This window comes from Rhipicephalus sanguineus, chromosome 4 (genome assembly GCF_013339695.2).
Source record: "Rhipicephalus sanguineus isolate Rsan-2018 chromosome 4, BIME_Rsan_1.4, whole genome shotgun sequence".
NCBI lineage: Eukaryota > Metazoa > Arthropoda > Arachnida > Ixodida > Ixodidae > Rhipicephalus > Rhipicephalus sanguineus.
This window is the reverse complement of record NC_051179.1, coordinates 89,301,762-89,320,103: the sequence shown is the minus strand read 5'-3', so window position 1 is coordinate 89,320,103 and position 18,342 is coordinate 89,301,762. Positions and strand designations below refer to the sequence as shown.

The window sequence follows — 18,342 nt, the reverse complement described above, 5'->3', positions numbered from 1 at the left end:
CATTATTCGGTGGCATTTTAAAATCTACTGCGCATTAACATTTCTGCATCGATAATGGTGCATCTGTACTTATGGCAGAGTTTATATGCGTTTTCTCTGAAGCTGGTGATGATAAAAATAATGAGGCTATTTATGAATAGTGCTGCTTTCACTTGGCGATATTTTACACCACAATGTGTATTTCAGGTTGTCATTTCCGGCTGAGTTTCGAAGACAGCCGGAAATGACAACCTGAAATACAGGTATTACGACAGCTTTGCAATAATAATAATAATATCTGGGGTTTAATGTCCCAAAACCACGTTATAATTATGAGAGACGCCGTAGTGGAGGGCTCCAGAAATTTCGACCACCTGGGGTTCTTTAACGTGCACCTCAGTCTAGCTGCATGGGCCTCAAACATTTTCGCCTCAATTGAAAATGCAGCCGCCACAGTCGGGATTCGATCCCGCGACCTTCAGATCGGCAGTCGAGCGCCATAACCATTAGTCCGCCGTCACCGTAACCGGACGACAGCTTTGCAATAGTCGTGCCAAGCCCGAAAGAAGAGCGGGGCTAGGTGGCTTTCCTTCTTTCTCTCTATGTGTTTTCTACTCCATTTTGTCTCTGTTTCTCTCTATTTCTTTCTTTCTCTCTTTTTCTCTTTCTTTCCTTTCTTTCTCTCTCTCTCTCTCTCTCTCTTTGTTTCTCTTTCTATCTCCTTTTTGTGTCTTTTTCTTTCTATCTGTTTCTGTCTCTGTATTTCTTTCTCCGTCTTTCTATCTTTTTTTCTCTTTCTTCGCTTTCTTTATATCTCTCTTTCTCCTTATTGCTATCTTTTTATTTCTCTCTTCCTTTTTCTCTGTCTCTGTACTCGTTCTCTCGCCCATCAAAGTTATTGCATCCCATATGCCGGACGCACGGGGTGCACGTGTTCGGGGAGCGAAGCAGAAGACGAAGAAGAGGATGAAAAAAGTGCGTGCCAGCCGAGTTATTGCATTGCACATGCTAGGTGCAGCTGTGCCAGATGCTAGGCGACGCGAGGTGCCATCAAAGGTAGATGCCATTCATGATGATGATAGTTTTTGTTAACACCTCGTAGTGAACATCGAGCTTAAACAGGTCCGCTGTTAGAAAGGATCGATTTGATGCTACGTCTGAGGAGGCCGGGTCTCTTCTATGGTGACAGAATGTGCCAAGCGTCGACAAAAGCAGGTTGCTGTTCTTGCGAGCTGTCTGCTGAGGGAGTTGATAGACTCTGTGGGGGCAGTCTGGTGTGGAACTTAACAAAGCTATCAACATTTGTGGCTGCCAGCTTTTGTCAACTTTGGAAAGAAGGGAGCATCATTGCCTTTGTGCAGTGGTGATAGCTATCTCAGGTGCTAGAACTTTCAGCATTTTCTCGATAAAGATTTATGTACTGTAACAATTTGCACAAGAAAACCCTGACGTTAGTGCTGCATTGTGTGTTCTCTCTCTGCATTGTATACTTGCACTGTCTTCTGACCTAATGGTTGCTTACTGATTCGATCAACTGCCCACATTGCTACAATTTGAAAAGTTCTTTTTGATTATGAGTCCACATAATCTGCATTTGTTGCAATAATTGAAAACCACATGAGGCACATAGGGAAGCACAGCTGTCTAAAGTCCTGATGCTCTTTAAATGAGGTCATTGTCCCAGTTTCTGGTAATGCATTAGCGTTGCACACTGTAAATATAAAAGACTTTCATAGTGGCATGTTAAGTGGCATTTACTAATCTTTTATCTTATACAACTTGCTGAGGATGTATATGATGGCTTATAGTACCTCCAAGAAGAATTTGAGTTGTGAAGGCTTTAAATTTATAGGACAGAGGTCTGTTGAAATTATGAATTGTGTTGAATAGCTGCAGATCAGGAAATCTTTCGAAAAAAGATTGAACCGTCTGATGTTGCACACAGGCATAAACATAGACATTCTGTGGTAAACTTCAAGTGCATTGCTGATGATCATAGTGGTGTTCGTGGTGTGCGTCTTCAGCTGCCTCTCTTTTGATTTTGGTACCGATGTATTGGTATGGTTGTTAGCAGTCGTAGAATGTTAAAGGCACAGCTATTAGTCACGCAAAACTGGGCGCATGCCCTCTGCTGCTTCACTTCAGCTCCATGTGCGTGTTACATACATGGCACCTCTGTCTTTGCAGAAATTACCTGAGGACAAGCCAAACAACACCTTCCTGCATTCTTGATTGGCCATATTTCAAGCGGATCCAATCGCTTCTGGGTTCTACCCTGTGATCGAGCAAACTGTTGCCTAGGAAATAATTGCGGCCTTGCAACCGCCAATGAGGAAGCACGAACATTTCAGTTAAGTATTTAAAATGTCTGTTAAACTCTCTTCTTAGGGTTTAGCATCGGCTATATCATGTACAGTGTTTTTCGTAAGTGCACAAACCATGTTGTCTACAGCTGCTGTGCCAACCACAGGCAGTTTGAAAGTTCCTGCAGTGTGTAAAAGCTTCCCGTGCCTGACAGATTGAGAATAACTGTTGCACTCATTGGTCAGATGCCTATGGTGTCTGGAACACCATGGGAATGTCAGCATAGCATATCTCAATGACATAGAGCATTGAAGTGTGTTGGATCCAGTCAGTAGCCCGTTTACTTTTGGTGAAGGCTGTACAGTTTAGCATCAATATAAGTGGAGAAAATCTGCAATTTACTTCATTATATTTAAACTTCGTTAAATTGAAATTCAACATTTCATGCATAGTGTAGTTGCAGACACCTTTGCACGTAATGGGTCAAAAAACATCTGTAAGATAGGGTAGCGCAAAAAAATCTAATTTCATTAACATAAAAGAGTTAGGCTTTTTTTTTTTTTTTCGCTTGAGAGCCAGCGACTTTATTTTCGACTTCGATGCCATGCCAACAAAGTTTCCTTCACAGTGGTTGTATGGGATGTAGAAAGCCAAAAGAAACATTCTAGGTCCAACACAATGTCGTAATTGGTAAGCAAAGCTATCGATGTTATTCTGTCACCATGGCTTGCCATCGAGACCTTGGGTGTTGCCCAAAGTATACTGCAACACTGAACCTCTTGCCCTACACTTGGTTGAACTAATGCATGACACACCACAAAAACAAGAAACCTTCAGTTTGAAATCACATTAAAGCAAGGTGACAACCTGTACTACAGCTACCTTGTTCCAAGTGACTGCATTCCTTGTTATGTGACATCGTGCACATCTTGTCCAAAGAATTATGCAATATCCGGTATGATGTCGCAAATTTTGATAGCCGCTGCTGTGCATTGGATGGGCAGACGTCTCATTTGGATTTATCACTGAACACCTGTGTAACTGTGAGCAGGCCCGTAAAATCACTTGTCTGGTTAAAATGTTAAAATTTGTTTCACTAATTTAACTCAGCTAAGAATGCTATTCGCAATTAGAGGCCTCTGCTAGTTCCTATTGCTTTCACAGGAAATTTATTCCTTTCTTTAGCAAGCTTCTTTTGACTTCGATAAAGAGAGAGCTCCACGATTTCCCGAAAGAAACAATGACATCCTCTTTCATGCCAATCGAGATCATTCGCAGCGTCAACCTTGTCAGTGACAGTTCACCACTGCGGTGGTACAGCGGTTACAGCACTCGGCTACTGACCCGATGTTTATGGGCTCGATCCCAGCCGCAGCAGTCGCATTTCGATGGAGGCGAAAATGCTAGAGGCCCGCACAACCACGGTGCTCAAAATTTACGGAGCCCTACACTATGGTGTACCTTATAATCATATTGTGGTTTTGGCACTTAAAACCCCAGGCATTATTAAGGCCAAAGCCTTAGATGTCTCATCAAATGCGAAAATTGACCGTCGGTGGCATCCCGTGGCGTCTGGGACAACATAAGTGATGCAAACAATCATCATCACGTGATGACGTCACCGCATGACGTCATCATGACGTCACAGATCGCCAAAATTTGCGGCGTCATCATGACGTCGTTGTGGCATCTCATGACGTCACGTCACACGGTGACGTCATCACATCGTAGCTTAGCCAAAGATGGGCCGATCACAGACACAGTGCAAAATCAGGTGAGGTGCGTCTGATCCTGGAAGCAGTGCAAAACCACGTTAGGTGCAGGAAGCTTTCGGAGGGTGGCGGGGCAGGGTCTCTACATTGACTAAGCTGGAAAAAAAAGATGGCTTTTGCCTTCGAGTTGTCTTAGGTGAATGCATAATGGAGCCTCTCAGCTTTATTGTCACTGACATTCGTTTGCTGGATGATTTAGATCGCTTGGTAGATGAGTGAGAGGTTACATCCTTGGGCACTGATGCCCAATGCGTAGTACATAACTATGCCCCAAAGCATGACTACGCTGTGTAGAATGCGCAATATTTATGCACCAGGCCTGCTTTCCCTCTTTGCTGCTTTGGCAGTGAAGAGGAGAGCATTAATGTGCTCCCTTACCCCCAGCTGCTTGCAGTAAAAAGTGATGCTTCGTTTCATGATGGCCCTCTGTCGCATCATACGCAATTTGAAAAATGCATTTTGAAATGCGTTTTGAAAAAGGCGCAATTTCAGGCGCGATTGATGCACACGTGATTTTGACGCACGTCCAACAGGATCGATCATGAAATCACTTCACTGTGTGTTACTACTCAGAGTAGAAAAAACACCTTGCCTGTCACATGCGTGTCAGCCAATCAGGGTTCAGAGTGCATTTGGTCACGTGGCATTTGGTTCTTGGCGGAACTTTTGCTCGCCAGACTCGGCATGTGCATTCAACGTAAACGTGTTTGCAAACTAGCAGCGGCCGCTCAATAAGTGGGAGCTCCTTGATCGCAGTATTGCACAAAATGTTGCTGCTTCAAATGAAACGTCGTGAATACACTTCAGGAAAAATGTTCGCATTATTACTGTAGGAAAATAATTTTTATTGTAATGGTTTGTAATTTTAAGAGTAGGGTGTATTATCTGCGTGGAAACGCAGAACATTCATGTCATTGGGAGTTTGGTTGTCTGGCAACCTGGCAAATGCAGTATGGAAGTGCTGCTGCATTTTTTTCATGCGGGTGCTCTCGTTGCCTTGACGGCAATGGGGCATTCAACCATGTGTTGCATTTTTCGCTCGCGAGAAATGTGTTATGCAGTTCCAGCCTTAACAAACCTTGTAACCACTGGCATCAGTAGAACATTGAATTTATTAAGACGAAAGCCTTATATGCTTCATTAAATGGGAAAAGTGACTGTTATCGGCCACAGCCCGAATGGTAACAAAAAACGGATGGCGTCATATGAGATTCCGAAATGAGTCACACGAGATGTGAAGATGTGACGTCATCATGACATTGCAGACCACCGAAATTTGTGAGGTCATTCTGACATATGACGATGTCATAACATGACATCATTGCTTGGTCAAAGGTTGTCTGATCTCGGAGGCAGTGCTACATCATGTGAGGTGCAGAAAGCTCCAGGAAGAGGGGGAGGGGGGGGGCGGAGGCTTATTACAGTCCATTGAGAAGAGAAAGGAGAATGATAGCTTTTAGCTTCGAGTTGTCTTAGGCGAATGCATAAGGCATCCTGTGAAACTTGTCTCCGTCTTTACGGCGACAGTGAAACGTCGTTATTTTTATATATCATGGATAAATATGCATTGCTATATCGAAGTTCAAAATACATGGCATTCTGTAGAGATTAAGATATAATAAGTCACATACTTTTTACACGGAGAAATTTGTTACATTGAAGTTTGTTATATTGGAGGTTAACTTATGTGTTCAAACAAGACAAAATGCTCACAGGAAGTTTGAGATGAAGCAATCACTTGTGGCAGAAAAAGGAATGTCTTGGGTGTGAATTTTTCAACGAGACCTACTTGTGATGGCCTTACCTAAGTATTCTCATCGATAGTGATGTTTCCAGTGTGAGGAATCCGTAATTTCAGCACTGTTGGCTGCTTCATATGTTGTGCTTTTGTCATAGGCTTGTGGAGGTACCCTTATGCACTTCAAGCGCTCACCTTGTGAGAAACGTTGTCATCAGCACAATGATAAATTGTTAGTTCCTTAAAAGCGTGTGATTATAGTGAATGGTGGCAGAAAACATATGCACTTTAAGCATCAATTGCCCATCCTTCTAGCCCTTTCAGGGGCTATGTGCAAATGCACAAAAATAGGACTTTGAAATCAAAGCACTGATGATAACGCACAATTATATTTAAAATGTGTCATGTAAACTTTAAACACTTCTGAGCAACCTGTGCAGCAAGCTTCAATAATCGTCACACCTCAATATAGCAAACATGGACATAACAGATTATTGGATTTAACAAGGTAAATGTTTATTGTCAGCAATAGCATGCAACGTGCGTGCCCTTATGATTCACATCAGGTGTAACAGCACTATTTTAATGTTAAGTGCAGTTTTGTTATGAGGATTGGCTGTTATTTGTAAAGTGTTCTAGCAAAATAATTTTGAAGGTAGGTGACTTGGTCTTGGTTCATGCTGCAAGTCCTGTGAACTTCCATGACTTCAGCTCCAGTTTACCTGGGTCTTTTGCTAGTTCGACGTCAATCAAAGGTCCCTGCTCTCACCCCATGCAGACCAAACTGTCAGTTTTTTATCCTAAAGTTAGCCTTTGCTGGTTAATTCGAACTTGCCTGGTTTTTCTACTGGTGATTGCAGAAATGGTTCCAACAGCACTCGACTTGATGTGCATGTAGGGTGTACTGAATGCAGCAAACACACACCATTTCTTATCGAAATTATTTCTTTTCTACTGCTCTGAGAAGACTTTAATGTGAATAATAGTACGTATATCGAAATGAATCATTGCAGTGCGTATTAAACTTGACACATACCTTTTTCGTCGGAAAAGCTTCGTTGGAGAAATTGTCCAGTTATGCAATCAAACTGAAACCCAGCACTGCATTCGCAACCTAGTCAGAGCCAAGCAGGACAGTGTCATTGCAGTTGGCAGCATGGAAACGACATTGCATCACTTCCAGTCTGATTATGAGTGGACGTTCGAACAAGTTCATGCACTTGTTCAATTAGGGCCAACAACTCACATCGTGGGTTTCTCGACATTCTGCAGAATTGCACGCATCGCAGAATGGACTGGCAGGGTGTTTAGTTTCAGGTTGGCCACCATTCCATTTGTAATTGTTGAGAACTTGTCTCACCAACGTGAGACATACAACGTACTAGCGACCATAAGGAGGGCCACATATTTTGTTCATCACAGTGATAAAGTGCTACCTATGGGTTGTGATGGTGGATATTAATGAAGGTTTCATTCCATGGATGCAAAAGTTCCCTGGCTTCAATTTTTCGTATTGCCAGAATTCGAGATATGCGTTGCTTTCCTGCAAAAAAATTGGTCGCACATTCGATCTCTATGTACTTTAGGCGTTCCGATGTAATTTTTATGTTAATTTTGTACTGTGCACCCAAAAACGCAGGCATTGTTCAAGTTAGGGGACGTGTTACCGTCAAGGCAAATACTGCCGAATGAGTTAGTGGTGTGTTTGATTTTTCTGCCTCTTGCTTCATCCAATCTGCCGGATTCCAACCAGTTTGGTTGTTCACTTCAGTGTCGAATTAACGGCAGTCGACTGTATTCATCACATTGCAAGTCGATTTTTTTTTTCTCTTGTCATTTTTCAAAATGTTTTACATCAGGCATATTTATGGAGTGACTGAAGTGCTTTGTCTATTATGCTAGCCGTGGTATAGTCGATATCATATTTGACATTCCTGTAGACTTCCCATGTGGAGTTCACATTCTGTAACCTTGACGGAACTCGCTGTAAAATTGAAAAACGTTTAATTTCCACTGCAGCTGCACAGATTAAATTATTCTGAAGCTCAGATACATGTGGGCTAAGTGTTCAATGGAGAGGATTGATCAACATTTGGAGGAGTTGTGAGTTTACCAGTGGCCGTTGTGGGCATGTGCAAGCAACAAACACTATCCACTGAATTAATAAGTGGAATTTTTGGCGAGGAATTGAAGACAAAAAATACAAGAAGCGAAAGAGCTCAAGGCCCCCGTGCGGCTTAGCTTCTTGGCCCCTTGTCGTCCTCCTGGTGTAGCTTTCAGTGTGCTCGCTGGGATGAAGAGAGAGAGAAAGCACATTAAATGTGGGATAAATCCCTGTAACTCTGCTCGTACTTGAGGTATTTAAAAAATTTTTGCAGCGGTCAATTCATGAGGCAATAAACTCGAATAGTGAGGCCATTCGATGATTACTTGAAAGGGTGTTGCCGGCCTTCTTTAAAGCAAGTGAAGTGACGTGCATGGGGCGCGCCTAACTTCGGCATAACATGCTAACTGCTTTGTTTTCAGACAGTTTTCAGCTCTTACATTTGCTTAAGAAATTATAATTGTAGAATTCATTCAAACAGTTCCCTCAAATATAAGTTTGGACATATTAAGGAGTCTTGTGTTGGCCTAAAGTTTGATAACTGTAATGCACAACACATTTGTGCGCGAACTTCTTTTTTAAATATTGTTCTTCACTTGCTAGGCTCATTATGTTTCTTTCTCTCTTCTTTTTTTGCAGGTCATACATGGAAATTACAGCACACTTAGGAGCCATGCTATGTTGGTATGATCAGGTTAAACGGACACCTTTGAAGCAAGGATCGCAAACCTCTTCACCTTAATAGCATAGCTTTAGAAAGTGATAGGAATCAATGTGTCCTTGTTTTTACATGTGTGGAAAAAATTGTGTGGACAAGTATCTTGTCAATAAATTCTTGACATTGAGTGAAATCGTTGTCCTTATTATTGCACGAAAATAAGTTACACACATAGTATCATATGGACTCATGATCATGACAGTCTCCATTTCTGAAAAAGTCATTTCAATGAAACTTTGACAGATTAATTGTATATAGACCAGACACCTAGTTTAGGCCTACGAGGATATACAGTGGCTTTGTTTCATCAATTCGAGACATTTACAAAAGTGTCTCGCCATGAGTTGACTCTGCCAACATTTCTGCTGGCCTCCAGATGCAGTGAACACTTCACTAGCAGATGCCATGTTCACAGTGAGCTTAAGATCAATACAAATTGTGGTTACCTCATTGTCCTCTCCAGAATGACGGGCTTCACCTGTCCTGATGAACGAACACAGCTCGAAATTGGCTTTGCCTCGCAGTCATTGAAGTTTTGCCTATGCCATTTCCTACAGTGCAAGAGGCATGGCACGTGGCCAACTATATCTTGGCCTTGAACTGTTCGATATTGTTATGCTTGCCTGCACTCTGCCATGGGGTTCCAAGATTGTCATTTCGACACAGCAAGGCTGACCAGGTCATCCAGTGACCGCTTGCATACAGCATTGGCGATTCCCAGGGCGTGTGGGGCGGTCTTGCCCACCGTTCACTCAGTGGAACTCACGCTGCCAGATGCAAAGAGTAAAAGCAACGTCGGTTTTCGTCAAAATTCTAAATTATGCTCGCTTTACAAGAGGCTGACAATAGCATGACTCTATGAAACACACATCACCATTACTTGGTGGTAACGAATCTTTGCTAACATTGAGAAAGCAGCTTCAAAAGTTATTTTCGTTCGTAAGCAAAACTTGGCATCCACATAATTTCATTATGACTGTCCTCCCTTGAGCATTAATTTCACCCACCAATGTTGGCAATGTATCTTTTGCTGGGGCATGTCACGTGATGTGTCTTAGTTCATTGATGCCACGTCTGCAATCTCTGAAACACCGAGATCCTTTGCAATGCACACAGACTCATGCACACAATCATGCGCCCATGTCTAATGAATATTGAGCTCTTGTCTGTGCACACAGATACCAGATGAGTTCACTGCTGGCACTGAAACATACTCTGCCCAGTGCACTTGCAGGTAGCTTCTAGATGCAGTCTGCTACAGCAAAAACATCATGCCAACGATAATGTCACAACTTATCACCACATCGGAAACCTGGGCTCGGCAAAGAGTGTGGCAGCTTTTGTCACTGACGCTATCATCATTTCTTTGTTCATTGTTGAAGTTGGTTCCTCGAGCAGGCATCTGTGCAAGGTGACATTATTGATTCCATGCACTGAGCAACGCAGTCATGCAGGTTTTTGTCTAGCTTCACACTGGAGGTGTCCTTGTCGGTGATTTGAGGACTGACTGTACATTCACATTCTCGTAATTCTTGTGCAACCTTCTGTAGAAGTGCACGGTAGTGGATTGCTCTCACAAGTGGTGTACAGGAAGCAATTAGGAGCTTGTGCCTGCTGACACCTTCGACACTCTGATGCCAACAGGCTGCAGCAGTGGTGAGCACAGTTGGTGGTCCAAAGGTGCTCAGAAATACTGCTCTTCATCTATCTCGTGTTCTGCAATGTGATTTGCAATAATGATTACCCTGAAACACTCCTCATAATCGCCAAGTTTCTGGCTGCCTTTTAGGTTACAGGTTCTAGTTTCTGGGTGTGGATGTCTGCTGTTTTTGCCTGTGAGCATACATAGTGACTACTGGTCACAAGACTTGCTGCTTGATTTAGAAAGCTGGCAACACTCTGTAGCATGTTGAAATATGTTGTAATATGTGCAGTCTTTTATTAGTGCTTCTGGCAACCTGAGCAGTCATCGTAGCTGCCTCACATTCTTAATTCACTACGCCAGTCCAGTTTAACCACAATAAACAGGCTCCCTGTCAATGCTGACTATTTAGAATTAGTTAATGTGCATATCAGGATACAATTCTGCCACTAAAGATGGCGGCACCTATTGAGGGGATGATGAGCATACAGCACATACGACCACTGCCTAGAAATTGTAATGCATCTAGAAGCAACTACTGACCAGTGGTCATGTGTTCATGTTTTCTTTCTGTTTGCTGTTATTTCAGAAAAGGTGGTTTTCATTGCCTACATGTGTGTGAACTGAGCTAAAGTTTGTGTTCTGTTAAGTGCTCACAAGCTTCTGCATTCCAGATGACTGTGAATGAAATATGCAAAACACTTAACTGTGCTTGGAAAGCCAAACTTGTTTGTTTATTCGCTTATTTGGTTTAACCTCCTAAAGGGACAGCATTTGCAAGGAGTTGCTATTATCAAGCGCACAAGAAGTAATTTTTACCACCCCATATTTTCATGTGTATGCAGTAGATTTCATACAGACATTTCCTTGCATTCAGTCTTAGTGTATGAAACCATCGTTCATGCTCAGCAGCAGAAAGCTGCACTTCAGTGGTTAGGACATCACAGTGGATGAGTTGGGAAAGCTTTTTTCTTTTTTTCAGTCTGCTAACCATCTAGTTACCTCAGATGGCAGCACAGCTGCGTATATTGGAAGGAATTTGGCCGAGGGCTTAATCTACAAACTGAGGTAGTAATTTCCCTTGAACAGTCAAAGCTTTCTGAGAAAACATGTATTGGTTTCATCTGCAGCTTTGTGTTGCAGCTTGGTGGATGACGTGCTATCTCTTTCATGATAGTGGCCCTTTTGCACCTCCTTCAGATGTAGCGACTCTTGTAGGGTGATCATGCGTTGACATAGAGTTCCTTTTCCTGCTTTTCCAATTCTCGTGCCAGGACAACAAGTGGTTAGAGGGCCAAAAATTACCACAGTTCTCCGATGAGGTGCAGCCTCTGCTGCATGGGGGCGAGCTGACCCGGGAAGAGCACCACAGGCTGGCCAAACAGTTCCGCCGTGAGATCATCGACTTTCTGAAGTAAGTGCTCTTGCTAGTGACCTGTCATTTTATTTTACATAGAAGCTGTCTTAGTCTATCCCTGTGTCATCATTGTTGTCATCATCAAGTAGTAGTAGTAGTAATAGTAATAGTCATTGCGCAGGTCACATGACTAGAGGGGGGAGTGAATAAAAGAAATAAATAAGGCGATATGCTGATGCTCGACATGATGATGATGACACCACATGCCTTCCTGTGCAGCCGTCATAGTAATGCACGATTTGGGCAAGTGGGCAGGCGGAATGGGCCCGCCCGCACTGGAACGCTACCGTGGCACTCCAGCGTGGCCGTGAGTGAGCATATCGTCGCACGGAATCCTCATGGCTAAACCTCAAAAACAAAGAAAGAACAAAGAAACGCTTAGTGAAAACTTTGCCGAAACATAGGCGCACAATGTAATGCCCGATGTAAGGAACAACGGCTTTGCTTTCTGATGGTTTTCACAGCGCGGAACTGGCTGGAATTAAATTTCATTTATTTGTCATTCCAAGCTCATAAATGTCAAGGCTGCCAAGGGAAAGTCTGAAGGACAGCAAATTCGCTGGCATACTGCACATATTTTTTTTAGCTACAAGCTGCAGATTTTTTTTTTTGTATAATTGCTTAAAACAATTGTTGCTATGCCCATAACCTTCAGCCAGGAGTTATGTTTGAACTGTTAATCACTGTGGCAAACTTAAAATATATTGCTCCAACATGCTTCGGAATGAACAGAAAGAAAATGACGATGGTAGGATGGTCACTTTTATGTACAGTCAGCATCAAAATTTTAAGGACCGCGAGACATAATAAAAAGCTGAATATTCCTGCTGCTTTGGCAGGTTGCAGGCTTGAATTTATATCTCTGGCCTATTCAATTGTATACTGACAACACGTATTGAGCAGTTCGACCGAATACAGTCACAAATTGCTGAGAAATTTTAAAGTTTCTTCAAGCTTAGTGGTCTGTAAACTTCTCACCCCGACTATACATACTGCACTTTCACATGAGTCATCATTATGACATAGTAATTTAATAGTTACATAGGTTGTCTTAGAAAATAAATTCATCATTTGATGTGGGCTATGCAAATTGTGGTATTATTGGTTGTAGGCAATATGGAAAGGAAACACTATCCCTTCATCACTGTTGATGGCATATGGTGCTCTGAGCCTACTAGCATTAAAAATATTGTTACATTGAAATACATACGAGTTAAAAACGAGACCGTATATAGGTGTATTTACAGGTGCAGTGTAATACTTTATAGAATTTTATAGAATAGACAGCCCGCATAAGATTATAATTTAATCGTGCTTCTTCACAGCCATAGCATGGTATCTTGTTCACGCTTGGTACTAAGTGTCTTGTAGCGTTGCTGCTGGCAACATCATCACCTTCTCACAGCTTCTAAAGGTAGTCATTTGAAGCAAGCTTGTAACCTCCTCAGCCAGAACACATAGAAAATGTCAGTGGTGACATCCGATTAGACCTTGTGGGATTGACGGGAGTAGATTGGTGGGTGAAGAAGTCACTTGGTGCCACCTACGCTATGGAAGCTGGAATGTGGTCCCAGATGACACGTGTCCTTTGAACGAAAGAATCCCCGAAAAGTTAATATGACAATTAAGCTGTGGTCCAAGCTAGATAAGACATAGATAGGGGGAAACAACAGCACTTTCTTCAAAACAGTCTTGTAATGATAAATTCTATGAAAGGGATATAGGCGGAAACAATTGGTACGCGTTGAAAGATTGGACAGGTTTAAACTGGCTCTAATCAATGTTAAAGTAGTATAACATATAAAGAATGAAATGAATGGCATATCGATTGCTTTCAAGTATGGTAACAAGGGTAGAGTGGCCAGGGTACTAAATGAAAATAATGTTGTTTTTTACATGTTCTTGTGCTGAATTTGTGAGTGCTTTGTAAAGAGTGTGCACAAGGAAAGTCAGTGAAAAGTTGATGTTATGGTGCCGGTCGCCAAGCATGTGGCTAGCAGCGTTAGAAATGCATGTGGTGTGACCATACCATGAGAGGGTGTCACTTTCGCGAAGATTGAGATACTTGTAATGCATTTCAGTAGACAGAGAAGAGCTACGAAGATTATGTTAGTTGCATACATTGTTAGCACGACAAGATACGTGCATAAATTGACATTTTTCTACATTTAACTTGTATACCCTTCTGAACACCACTGTAACACATGCTCAAGGTCACATTAAAGCTGTTTTTGTTTTGTTATACAAAACACAGTTGTTTATTTGATAAGGAGATGAGGCAGTTAGGAAGGTATTTTAATATATGCACTAAAAGCTCGTTAATTCAAATTTAATGGGACCAGAAAAAATGTCCGAATTAACTGAATTCCGAATCATCGAAAGTATCGAGAAAACAATAAACAAATGCCTATTGCGTCAATAAACTTTCATTTTATCGATGAATACTTAAATCCTGTACTTTGCTAAGAGTGGTGTGAAAGCCACAACTTTCGCCACTCGTGAATTTGTTCACAATGCGACTGTGGCTCTTAACCAACCTGAAACATGCTAACCCGAAATGTCGTTACCGTTGTTACCAGACAGTTCACACTGATGACGATGGCGATGCAGACTGTGCCACCTTGGTTCGGTTGTCCGTGAACCTCGTTTCCGCTCCTTTGCGTCGTACACTTGTGGCGATCCGCGCTCCTAGAATCATCCGCATTATTGTGGTTGCGGTCAAATATGTCCGAATTAGCGGGAATTCGATGCCATTGAACAGTACATATGCTTGCCGGGACCAGATAACGCGTCTGAATAATCCGATTTTCTGAATCAACGGGTGTCGAATTAACGAGCTTTTACTGTACTAAAAAGAAAACTTAGGACTGATTGTCCCACTGCACCAGATGTTACAGAAGAAGGCACTTTAAGAAAAGTTATATTAGTAGTTATGTACTGGACCCTGTTAGAAAGAAAATGGTTGAGTCAATCAAGCATGTCTTGATTGGTATTAAGCTATCCAAGTATTAACATGAGCAGTTGGTGCGACACAATGTCAAAGGCTCTAACAAAGCCTAAACGTATACAGTACGTGGTATGGACGACTACTACCACTAGTTACTGCAGTTCTGTTCCTCCTACCTTTCCTGCAGCAGCCGCAACTTGATATCGGACACAAGCAGTGGCGGCCGCCGCTGGAAGTACCACTACCTGGGCCTAACACTCGCATCCCAGTTTCCAAAGCTCCAGTGGGACTTCAGAGGACACAGAGCGTCTCACGGCGACCACACCAAAGCCAAGGTAGGAGAATCTAGTGAGAGCGAGAGAGGTTCTCATATGGGCACTAGTGTGCTAAATCTTAACCCTTTCGCTCCCGTGAAAAAAAGAAAAAAAATTGTACCAAATCTACCGGAAATTTTTTTGCTCTATTTGTAGAGCTTTGCTTTCTGAATAAAACGGTACCATTCTTTCAATTTAACGGGGTTCCTTTATTTCACTAATTGTGTAAAAAAAAGATAACTCAAAAGTGGCTTCACCGCATGGCAACACAATGAAAGATGGAAATACAGTGAAAGCCAAGAGACATACGGCGCAACATGGACAAGTGTGGCCATGTGGCTCTGCAGTTAATTGGTTCCATGTGGAACTGATTTTGTTGATGACGAGTATAGTTGTCATCGGTCATTTCGGTACTAAATCTTATGACGACTATACTCGTCAATGGGAGCGAAAGGGTTCAAGGTGTAGGCTCAAGGCTTAAACTAAAGAAGAAAAGAACAACAACATTGCTTGCTGCTGTCATTTTGTTTTCAGCATCACTTTGGCTAATGTTTACCAGACAGATAACTTCCGAACTCTCACTTTTAAAAGTTGCCTCTTTTCTGTCTCTACAAGTCGTTGCAGTTGCTAGTTGCTGTGGTATTGTGCTTCTGAGCCCAACACTGTGGGTTCAAACGAGGCAGCAGTGGCCACATTTCAGTTAGGGCAAAATGCAAAAACACCCGTGTACCTTTCGTTATGTGCACGTTAACGAAACCTAGGCTTAAGCTTAACATGTAATCCCCCATTACCATGTGCATTGTAATGAAATCATTGTTGTTGGCTTGTAAAACCGCTTAATCGAATTTCTCAAGGATAACATTACAATATTGTGATGTTTCTTTGCAGTCAAGGTTTCTCTCGAAGTTGGCCGAGGCTCGTCGTCACCAGCATGCCAGGGCCAAGTCAAGGGAAGTGACGGTGCCCCTCGAGCCCTCCTCCTGAAACCAGTGGCTCGAGCTATACTTCAACTGCCTGAAAGTGGTTCATGCATAATGGAAAGAAAGCTTTCTTTCCAGTATGCCTGTTTCCATGGAACTGATTTGCCTTAAACTTGGAACAAGAAAACTGCTCAAGGAGCACAGACCATTGGAAAGAGGAGAAAGCAGTATTACTCGCATTAACATTGTTGAATGACTGAGTGATATGATGAACAAGAAGTGCGCAATATTACCATCAACTTACGTTTTTTTATGTGAAATTTGAAAATATAGATGAGATGTTATTTCATGTTTTCCATGGTTCTTCATCCTCTCCCTCACAGCTGAGAGGCTTGAAATGGCCTTGGCTTAAAGTGTGGCTTCATAGAAGGGGGTCTCTAGCGATTCGACCAAAGGTGGAGAGAAAAAATTTTTGCAGTCGCTTATAGCTCAGCTATGCCAGGATATACATAGCGTTAGCTAAGGTTCAGCTGATTATTCTTAGCTTTCCTGATTTTCTAGGATTAGCTTGATTATCACGCTTACTGCTGCTCCAATGACAGCCACACGGTATACGCATTATGTGGAACGAGGAAGTTCTTGCAGATTGTACAGACCCACGCCACGGTTTCACCACACTCGGGCGCTGTCGCTAAATGCAACGTTTCACGCCTGGTGCTACTTTGTGGCATCAGGTCTTTCATGTGCCACAGTCTTTCACACACGTCGCACACATATCCAAACGGATTGTTTACGAAGTCCGTCTCAAAGGTCCGAGTCGCACTGGTGCTTTTGCTAAGTTTCACTGCATAGTTAGTCGATCGGCAAGCCTTGACGTCATCAACGGCGTCTTGTTGATGCTGCTGCAGAGATGGTCGGGCACGTCGCTCAACCTCCTGGTGACGCCGCTTTGCGAGACATTCCTCCCTTTGCTCCAGTGTCTCCGTAGCATGTTTAGCCTTGCACCGTTCATTGTTCCTTCGCTCAACCCTTAATTGCCAGGCAACTACTTTGGGATCCAATGAGTTAACTTGTCGGCTCTTCTGCGCCGTTGAGCAGCATTTGCGCTCTCCTTCTCCATGGTTATACCACACATGCAAACGCCAGTCAGAGGCGCTATCAAGCGGCTGCAGCACAGTGTCAGACGGCGACTGCACAGCGAAGGCGCTCATCTGTGCACGCCCTGTCTGCCGCGGCTATGAGGTCACTCCTATGGAATGCGCAGACCGGCGAGTCGCACGCGGTGATGGTGGAGTGCGCAGAGGTGGCGGCTCCGGTGCACCAGCTGTGTGACATCACTGCTCCTCGCGCATGTGCAGCATGGCTCTTGTACGCGCACGCGAAAACGCTCCGGCTCGGCCAGTGTAACTAACGCTACAAAATAAAGAGAGTATGGTATGGAACAACTTTATTTAGGTCCGTGAGAAAAAACTAAATCTAGCGCCTGTTATAGTGCTAATTCTGCTCTAACCCCGCGCTAATTCTGCAGTTTATGTAGCTAAATGTAGTTCTTGTGTAAGTCTTGACGTACTTCTAAATCCTGCGGCTAATGCAGCTCCACTACCGTGAAACCTGAGGAAGTGCGTAGTACGCACAATGCAGCGATCCTCTTGGCAATCGTGCACTTGCCAAGGCGGTGGCGCGGGTCTCAGTCCGTATGTTTCAGAAGCGTTTTTTGTGGTTTTAGGTAATTTATTCTGATTAATTCTTGGTTATTTCTGTGCTTTATATTATTTTAGACCTTGTTAGTTTATTTTCCACCGGTCTTGAGCATTGTTAGCCCTGTTTTAGGCCTGTATTGACCACTGCGTGACCATGCGACATGAGACAGTGGATAGGCAACAAGCGGGGCCCCTAAAGTGCTAAGCACTTAACAAAGCGTTTGATAGCTTGTTTTACACATTGTTTCACATCGGCTTGCCGTTTTTGCTGACAAGATTCTGCTGCGACTCACCTTTTTTCAAAGTTCGTCACGTGAAGTTCCGGTGTGTTGTAACACAGCTGCTGTTTCCTGCGCGCTCAGTTTCAATAGTATTCACTGGAATGGGACTATCGAGTTGAATGATTAATATCTCAAATTACGTGAATCCTTTTTCTGAATTTATAGAAAAATGGTGTGCCATATTGTCACATCGTACAAATTTGTCATATATACAACTGCCTTCAGGTTAATAATTGAAAAGTTGGTAAACGAATTTTTGTTAATTACTTTGTAATTTAAGTATAGGAGCGGCAGAGTATTAGCTCCTCAATGCAGAGTTCTTGTATGAAGATGACAGGTTCCCTGCTGTCATAGCATTATTTTGTAAAAAAAATCTATTGTCCTGTATACATCAAAGGGCTAGAACGAAATTCGGCAGATCCCAGGACTTTTGGAAATCGGTTTCATGCGAAGCAATCATCCAGTATTAGTGTGTGTGCTGCATTTTTGTCTTTGAGCCAAGCGTT

General features: G+C 42.8%; 1 protein-coding gene across 1 annotated transcript in view; it reads left to right on the top strand.

Annotated features, from left to right (window-relative positions):
• LOC119390400 (uncharacterized) overlaps positions 1 to 16,199 on the top strand; it is a 41,646-nt gene extending 25,447 nt beyond the window's left edge. The window contains exons 3-5 of the mRNA XM_049415268.1: positions 11,532 to 11,671; positions 14,809 to 14,956; positions 15,824 to 16,199. Coding sequence (XP_049271225.1) covers positions 11,532 to 11,671; positions 14,809 to 14,956; positions 15,824 to 15,919 — 384 coding nt within the window. The 3' untranslated portion in view covers positions 15,920 to 16,199. The remainder of the gene's footprint in view (positions 1 to 11,531; positions 11,672 to 14,808; positions 14,957 to 15,823) is intronic.
• The last annotated feature ends 2,143 nt before the right edge of the window (positions 16,200 to 18,342 follow it).